The 9,460-nt window shown below is 40.2% G+C and overlaps 1 protein-coding gene across 2 annotated transcripts; it reads right to left on the bottom strand.

The window, feature by feature from the left end:
• Positions 1 to 2,388: 2,388 nt before the first annotated feature.
• Positions 2,389 to 9,241, bottom strand: rab9b (RAB9B, member RAS oncogene family). Of its 2 annotated transcripts, none has more exons than XM_048175712.1 (2): positions 9,102 to 9,241; positions 2,389 to 4,074 (listed from the first exon to the last, which is right to left on the bottom strand). In XM_048175712.1, the coding sequence occupies exon 2, from the start codon at positions 4,038 to 4,040 to the stop codon at positions 3,432 to 3,434; it is 609 nt and encodes a 202-aa protein (XP_048031669.1). In that variant the 5' UTR covers positions 4,041 to 4,074; positions 9,102 to 9,241; the 3' UTR covers positions 2,389 to 3,431. The 2 variants fall into 2 exon arrangements, with proteins under 2 accessions (XP_048031669.1, XP_048031670.1); XM_048175713.1 differs by having other exon boundaries at positions 2,389 to 4,106; positions 9,102 to 9,198.
• Between the last annotated feature and the right edge of the window lie 219 nt (positions 9,242 to 9,460).

Below are 9,460 nucleotides of genomic sequence, written 5' to 3'. Positions count from 1 at the left end.
CAGTGTTGTATCCATTTCCATTTCACAGTGTACCAAAAACATTAGAAACCAAACATGTATGCAGAAGATGTGTGAACACGTCCGTCAACAAAAATAAAGTAACAACAAACAATTTCTTGTGTTTTACATGTATAACAAATGTATGAGAGCAGGCAAGCAAAGGTCTGTAAACAGAAAAAAGGCTACATGTTAATGCAAGTGATAGAAACATTCCAGAACATCAGCAGCCAAATCCACAGATTTGGGTCTCTCTGGTTATAATGAGAGCTGTAGCAGTATAGGTGTAGAAAACATTCATATTGGGGGAAAAGCACTAGGCAAACAAGTCATTATTATAAAAGATAGAAGTGAAATAAGTTTAAGTACCTATAAATGCACTAAATCAAGGGTCATTCACAAGAGCCCTCAAGAAGGGTCAAAGGTCAGTGCAAGACACTGGGTACCATGTGCTTTGGTTTCATATCAACACTGAAACTGAGGAAACAATGGATGTGAATGAATTAATCAGCTATACGCCTCTTCAAGTTTGCTATATAAGCTCCAACATCAAATTTAGACAGGTGTCTAAGCCAGTGTTTCTCAAACCTTTCCTGGGGACCCCCCCATCACTGCATATTTTGTATGTCTCCCTCATTTAACACACCTGATTCAACTCATCAGCTCATTAGTAGAGACTGCAAGACTCGAATTGGGCGTGTCCGATGAGGAAGACATGCAAAATGTCCAATGGTGAGGGGTCCCCAGGACAGGTTTGAGAAGCACTGGTCTAAGCGACATTCCTGAGAGTCATTCAGTGAGACAGATGTGCTGCTAAAGCCCAAAGTATACTTCATTTTTTACGCGCACGCTAGCGTAAGAATACAGTCGAAAGTGCAGCCTTTCAGAGTATACTCCATTTGATAGTGTGCATAAATGCAGGCGATCAACACATGCGCTCTAGAAACTTTCATCTTTGTCCAGTGTCTGCGCTATTTTTCTTCAGAAGTTATGACCGATAAAAATGTCTTTGTATTGTTTTAAATTAAGGCCTAGTCCACACATAAAGGGTATTTTTAGAGTTTTTCCTCCTCCTATGAAGCGCTGTCAAAAGCCATGTTGGCCAATCAGAAGCCTGGAAAACAAAGAGTTTATTACCAGTTCCGGTAGTCTAACAACATTGTCATATTATTTTTATTATTATTATTATTATTATTATTAATTCCATAAACAAGAACAATACGAGACATATTCATTAAAAGTAAAAAAAAAAAAAAAAAACACATTGTCAAAAGCAGTGACCTGCGTATTATTGCACTCTGATGCCTCTATTCCGCAATATAATGGGAGATCTGTATACATGTTATAAGCCCTGTTAGCACAGTTATTAGAAGCAATATTTTGGCTATCCTTCATTGCACAGACTCACCTCACGTAAACAAAGGTTTAACGTTACCGTCTATACGTCAACGCTGTAACCGGAGTTTCTAAAAATCTTCACCCTGGCCGGAGTTTTCAAAAAAGTTCGGTTTCAGTAACCGGATACTGCGTTTGCATGTGGATGAATGGCCAAACCGCATAGAAAAAGCTGCGGTTTTGAAAATACCAGTGTTCGTGTGGACAGGGCCTAAAGTTGCGGCTAGCTCTTAAGGCAGGAACACACCAAGCCGACGCAGACGAACTAGTGGTGACGAAAGCAGACTGCAGGGTTGGCTCACGTCGGCAGCGTCTAGGTCCAAAGTTGCAGCACGTCCGTTCTGCGCCTGCGTAAGATAAAATGCCTTTCTGTACCAGCAGGTGGCAGTAGCTGAACAGCCAATCAGAATGATCAGATGGCCCGACTGTCTGACCGTTGAGCTCCGACGCAGATTCAAATCTGCTGAATAAAGCTGACTAGGAACAACTTAAGCCGATGGTGTGGAACACACTGAGAAAACTTAGTCGGCCGACCGTCGACTTGATGTGTTCCTGCCTTTAATCCCTTCACACAATCGCTTGTCAGTGAAGGCATCTGTTGTTGTTGCAGTCTCTGGTATTTGTTGTTGTTGCGTCTCTTTAGTTTGGTTTTCTACTGTGAAACAAGGGCCTGGGCCACCTTGTGGATTAGTGCAAATCGAGCGCCGTGTGTACTATTCTGGGGTGGATTTCCCGAAAGCATCGTTGGTGAACTATTGTCGTAGTTCGCTTTGGGAAACGCACCCCTGGTGACGAAATTTGCGACAAGTGTGCTGTACGCGGACCCATGTATGCATAAAAAAAACTATATATAAGTATACTTTGGGCTTTATCCTCGAACACACACACTCCTCGTGAAAGAGACTTTCTCTCTACAGCACAGCCTCCAAGATTCAACATGCAATTAGACATATGTAAAATTGCTCATATACACAACGATCTGACAACTAAACAAAATCATAAAAAAAAAAACAAGATATTTAATATCCAACACCAATTCTCTGTACCTTACAACACAAAAAGATAAATTTAGATAAAAAGAAATCGTTTGATATTAGAAGAAATTCCCTTTCTGTCTAAAAAAAAATAATGCTGTGCTGATGCATCTCAAACAATTTGTTAGCAATATGCTAATCTGAGGTTTTGTGTTTTACCACACGTACCATAAAAGGGTGAATCTACTGAAGAAATGGTCATATTTCATCCCAAAATCAACTTTTCATGAAGAACATTAAGGTTTTTCTTACTATAATTGCTGTCTGGACACTGATTACTAAAACCAGCATAAATTGAAGCCAATAGAACAAACACTACAAAGACATATAAATAATTTACAGTTTATATAATATGTTATGAAATTTTTCATATTACAGTAATGAGAATGTGGTTAAAATTTGTAATGGAGTCCAGGAATAGGCTTTTTTTTTTTTTTTAAATATTTCTTCTTTTGAATTTGTGGTGAAATATGACTCAAACCTATTCTCGTCAGACTTCACCCAAATAATAACTTATGAGCAAAATAAATTAAAAATGCATTATTTCTTTCGATGCCACATAATGCCCTTTATCTCAAGCAATTTATATCACTGACAGCAGTGGTCAGCAATGTGCCACTCTCTGGGGTTGTGTATTTTAAAATATCAGACAAAACGAGTACCACAACATAGTAAGATGGTCCATTTAAAACAGCAGAATGTTGAAGAGTGGCTACATCTGCGGTCCAGGACATTAAGCTATCATAAAACACTTAAAAAAGCACCACGTCACAAGCCGACAAGCCTTCGACTGGGAAATCCTCATGGAATATGTTATTTGTGCCAGAATGTGTAGAGATTAATGTGTATAAAATACCTTTAATATTACGTAACTCTGTTAGACGTGTAGCTCACGAGACACGTCTGGTGCCTGTACGTACACAGAGAGCTCTCAGACATATCAGCAGGAGAGTGTAAGTCCACACGGCTATGAAGCCACAAGGCCAACAGCGATTCGGAGGCACCTCAACAGCAGGAAGAGCGAGCCACTTTACGGTTTCCATGAAGATCAATGGAGCTGCTCAGCAGGGCGTGGTCAATGGGGTCCTCACTGGCTAGAACTGCCCTAACGGCAGCCTCGAAAGCAGCCCCCACGTTCATGTCGTCCTTGGCGCTGGTCTCGAAGTACGGACAGCAACCGTTTTCCTCACACCAAGCCCTGGCCTCGTCCTCCCCGACCTCACGCTCTTCCTTGTCCACCTTGTTTCCCAGGACAACAAAGGGGAAACGCTCCGGGTCTCGTACGTCTGAGTAATACATGAACTCCTTCTTCCAGCAGCCCAGGTTCTGGAAGCTCTGGAGGTCGTCCACGGCAAACGTGAGCAGGCAGCAGTCGGCGCCACGGTAGAAGGGCGTGCGAAGGCTCTTGAAGCGCTCCTGGCCTGCCGTGTCCCAGATCTGCAGGGTGACCAACCGGCCGTCGATCTCGAGGTCACGGTTGAGGAACTCCACGCCGATGGTATGGAAAGACTGCGAGTCGAAGCGGTCGGTCACGTAGCGGTTCATGAGGGAGCTTTTGCCTACGCCGCCATCCCCCAGGAGAATGACCTTCAGCAAGAGGCTCTTCCCACTCATAATGGCCCCCGGTACCACACACGTTCAGTGCAGCCTGACAAACACACGCAGATACAAGCATACAAACTACATGAAGGACAAATACAAACACAACGACACAACATTAGCCCCTTTCACACGTCATTAATCACAGTAAATCACCATAAAATTACCAGATTGACTGTTCTATTTACACAAATGTGCTGTTCTGTCTGGTTCAGTTCCATAAGATTAAAATACCAGTACGCTGAGCCGTTTTCTTCATCCACCTGGATAAATGGACAATCGCTTTAGGTTCACCATCTGTCCAATTTGACTTTTTTTTTTACTTCTGATTGACAGGTGTAAGGGATGATCACACAGAACATGGTTTTACTCTTAAAAAGAATAGAAGAAGACAGGTGCTGCGTCCGAAATGGAATACTTCCTTACTATATAGTATGCGAAAAACAGTACGGCAAAAAAGGTTAGTATGTCTGAATACATAGTATTCAAAAAACAGTAGGCAAAAACTCCCTGGCTGTCCTACTACTTCCGCTGAGATTCTGAAGTGCGCTTTCAATGGACACTTTACTATACCATGAGGCCACAAGAGAGGATTTGTGAATGGCAGAGAAGCGACGCAACTGACGCTGTTAGGTCACATGGCAGATGTAGTACGTCCGAATTTAATTCATACTACCCCTATTCATACTATATAGAACTGACTTTTTTAACAGTCGCCAAGTAAATTCAAATTTAAATGTAGTACCTGCTCAAACTGTACTAGGGCTGGAACGACGTGTTGACGTAATCGATTATGTAAATTAGCCAATTTGCATGGAATGCGTCAATTCATCGATAAGTAAGCACTGCCGTTTCATCGCCTGCCACTTTAAACCAAGCATGCCACATGAGTCCTGAAAAGTGCTGGATGCAGTATAGGTCGTAAACCCCACCCTCTCCATGTTATGTAATGGGACGTGAGACAAATTACACATCAATTTTTTTTTTTTTTCCCCAAAAATGGTTTCTGTCATTTTATGCAGTTTTTATCACATAGATGTTAGTTTAAGTGTTCGTTCTTTAAATAAGTTTGTTTTTAGTTAGTTATTTGATGCTATAAAAACTCGGGTTTTGACATCGTGATTGACAGCTGTGATTGGAAGCTTCTCTGAGCGAAGTAATCACTGAGGCACCAATGGACTTTTTTCTGGGTCTTCAGGAGGAGATTGGAGCTTTAAAGGTGCCATCGAATTGAAAATTGAATTTACCTTGGCATAGTTGAATAACAAGAGTTCAGTAAATGGAAATGACATACAGTGAGTCTCAAACTCCATTGTTTCCTCCTTCTTATATAAATCTCATTTGTTTAAAAGACCTCCGAAGAACAGGCGAATCTCAACATAACAGCGACTGTTACGTAACAGTTGGGGTGTACGCCCCCAATATTTGCATATGCCAGCCCATGATCGAGGCATTAGACAAGGGCAAAACGTCTAGATGTGCACAGCTGAATCATCAGACTAGGTAAGCAAGCAAGGACAACAGCAAAAAATGGCAGATGGAGCAATAATAACTGACATGATCCATGATAGCATGATATTTTTAGTGATATTTGTAAATTGTCTTTCTAAATGTTTCGTTAGCATTTTGCTAATGTACTATTAAATGTGGTTAAAGTTACCATTGTTTCTTACTGTATTCATGGAGACAAGAGAGCCGTCACTATTTTCATTTTTAAACACTTGCAGTCTGTATAATGCATAAACAACTTCATTCGTTATAAATCTCTCCAACATTGTGTAATGTTAGCTTTAGCCACGGAGCACTATCAAACTCATTCAGAATCAAATGTAAACATCCAAATAAATACCATACTTACGCGATTAGACATGTTGCATGACGAACACTTTGTAAAAGTCCATTTTGAGGGTTATATTAGCTGTGTGAACTGTTTATGCACTGTTTAAGGCAAGCGCGAGCTCTGTGGGCGGGGAGCGTGAGAATTTAAAGGGGCCGCAGCCTAAATCGGCTCATATTTAATGATGCCCCAAAATAGGCAGTTAAAAAAATGTATTAAAAAAAATCTATGGGGTATTTTGAGCTGAAACTTCACAGACACATTCAGGGGACACCTTAGACTTATATTACATATTTTAAAAAGACGTTCTCTGGCACCTTTAACTTTAAAATCTACATTTCCAGAACTGTTTATTTCATACCAACACTTAGTCGTTCTGCAGCATTAACTGGTTCTGTGGGAGTGTGGGCGGGACCTTGATATTGCGGCTCCACTTCGTGCTTAATACTTCGCAGACTCGGGCTTCAAGGTCATTATGCGCAGACTAGAGACTCAAAATGTCAGCGCCATATTGGCACACTGGCGGCTTCACTTACTACAATTGAAGAGAGTGAAGGTGCATCGTCCATCTTTTTTTACAGTCTATGCTTTAAATGACCAAGGTCGTTAAAGTCGGGTAGATTCTGATTGGCTGTCAATGTTTTTATTATTCATCAACTGGAAAAATCATTCTGAAAGTGATTCCAACATTAACGTAAGTCTCGTTATCGTTATAGTTCAATTTAGTGTGATTTTCAGAACTATATCGTTATAGTCCTTGGTGTGAACGGGACTTTACAATAAACAGCTCTGATAGAGCTTTATGATAGGCCCAAAGAAAACTTCTCAGTGCCAGAACTGATTTACCTGTAATTTTGTAAAGGTCCTGTTCACATTTCATATGGTCTCTAAACTGTCATACACCGGTAATTTTAAAAGACTGTGTGAAAGGGGCTTATGACTTTCCAGGTTAAATAAACAGACATTCATTTGACAGCAGATGAACTCTGAACGATCTAAACCTCTCAAAACAGTGGAGCAGATAATGGTTGGTGTGGGTCAGATGCTCTATCAACTGACCCTGAGACTTTGGCCAGGACAACACCTTCTCTAAGAGCACACGGATTGGTTAAAGACAGGATTGTCACTTTTCCTCTTCAATTTCACCTTGTAAGGACATTTTTCTTTTATATCTTGTTCAAGGATGAATTAAGGCAATGTGTGACAAATAAGATCTACTGCTCCATTACAAGCAATAATATTTTAGCTGGGTTACCATGTGATTGCAACATCAAAAATATGCCCTTGATTACCCGAAAGACCAATTCACACTGCACAGACCAACTCGGACAGACACCAGATTAAAGTACGTCAATTCTCAGCCATTCCACAACCGGACAAGCATTGACTGAACATGTTGAAAACAAGCGCTGACCAACACCCATAGACGCAGACAGGGGAAACTGATCCAACAAACTTAACAAAGTCTCTGTTGCTCGGCATCTGTCTGTGCAATAGGCCTTGTGGGTGCAAAATTTTTATCAAGCACAACCCTTACAAAAATGGATCACCATAGTTATCTAGCAACTACTAATATTGACATTACTCTAAAATGATAAATGAATCAAGGATCTCCTTTAAACCGGGTAAGACTGTCATTTTTATATTTTTTGATGATAGTTGTGGCTAATACCAAATGTTTTACTGTAGTATTTTAAGAGGGAACTATGGTGAATTTTTGTAAAAGAAAGCATACAGACTAAGGCTGTATCCAAAATCGCTATATAGTAGGCAAAAACAGTATGTGACAAAATTAAGTACGTCTGAATTCACAGTACTCATACAAGAGTAGGCAAAATGTACCCGGATGACCCACTACTTCCGGCAAGATACTGAAGTGTGCATACGATGGACACTTTACTATCCCACGAGGCCACGGGAGAGGATTTGTGAATGGCAGTGAAGCGATGTAACTGACACTGGTAGGTCACATGATAATGGCAATATGACGAATGTAGAATCCAGATTATTGCTGCATCCCAATTCAGAGGCTGCATCCTTCAAAAAGCACTTTCGAAGGCTGATTGCTTCACCGCGGCACAACATAGACTGACCCAATTCGAAGGCTCTTTCAAATGTGGCCTCCAAATGTGTCCTTTGTTTCCCATGAAATGAAGGATACAAAAGATGGATCCTTCGCCGGCCTTGCCTAGCCCAGAATTCATTGCACGCCAGTGATGACAGGATTTTTTTTTTGAGAGAAATTGCTGAATTACACTTTTAAACATAAGTATTGGGTTTCAACTTACTCAAACATCTCATGACACAAATGTAAAAATAAAAAAAACTTTAAAGCGGTTCAAATATTGACTTACCTTACTAAGATATGGTTATATATAGTTTATACACTTTATTATATAGCCTACAGAAATGGACCATGTTGAACATATTTAGACTGTTTGTGAAACCTTTTTTGTTTTCAGACAGGTTAATATAACTTTCAAAAAAGTCTACTACAAACATTATGTCACTCATCAACGGCAGCTGTCACAGTAGCTAAGCAACAAGAACAGCCCTCCATAGGCTAGACCGTCGGCCTTCGAAGGATGCAACCTTTGAATTGGAACACAGCCACTATTCATACTACACACATTCATACTATACAGAACGTATAATTCAGCGGTTGCGAAATACTTATTCAAAATAAGTACCTAGTCAAGAGAGTATGCGATTTCGGACGCAGACTAATTCTCACAGGCAGCAGTTATCACAGAAAAATTAGTTTTAGAAGTCCAAAACTTGCCTGATAACATTCTACACAATACAGGTGGCGGCATACAATGCATTATTTAATAATTTCAGTTAAAGTGTTAACTATTTAAAGACATCATGAGCAGGAAACAGATGATCGCTCCCAGCGCATGCGCACACGTGCATGACAGCTGTGTTTTTAGCATACGAGTGCTCAGGCTAAGGTTTATTTATTTTTTACTCTTGTCTATTACTCAAACTCAGCTCGTATTATGACTAATAAACACAACTTTTTTATGTTCGCTTTTGGTGTCATTAAGCATTCACATATTCTCAGTCCCGTTAGCTCTATCTAGCTCCATGACTAGCACAGTTTAGATGCTTATTTAAATAAACTGCAGCACTGTTACGCATAGGTGAACTTACATACAGGAGAAATAAGACGCTGTGGAAAATAATCACTCTGATTTTAAAAGACTTCAATCATGTAAAAATACTCTCTGAATTACCTCATATTGTACCGTGAGCAGTGCTGCTGGCTGCTGAGATTTCACGCGCTGCGTGTGTGTGTGTGTGTGTGTGTGTGTGTGAGAGAGAGAGAGAGAGAGAGAGAGAGAGAGAGAGAGAGAGTCGGTTTGTGAGAGTGACTGGGTGCTCAGCAAATTTCAGAAACTGTGGTCAGACATTAATAAATATGTAATTCCCAAAATCCTGTAATTCAAAAAGGTTTTCTTGTAATGTAAGGTGTTCTTACATTTATTTTTCCAGTTGCACTAATACAATTTCTGATGTGTTTTACAAGTTTGTTACAATAACTGATACAATGGTCTTGTTTATAATGATTTTTTATTGTTTGGCAAATATCATA

This window comes from Megalobrama amblycephala, linkage group LG23, assembly GCF_018812025.1.
Source record: "Megalobrama amblycephala isolate DHTTF-2021 linkage group LG23, ASM1881202v1, whole genome shotgun sequence".
In the NCBI taxonomy this organism is placed as follows: Eukaryota; Metazoa; Chordata; class Actinopteri; order Cypriniformes; family Xenocyprididae; genus Megalobrama; species Megalobrama amblycephala.
Note: the sequence above shows the minus strand (reverse complement) of the source record. Positions and strands in the feature narration are given on the sequence as shown.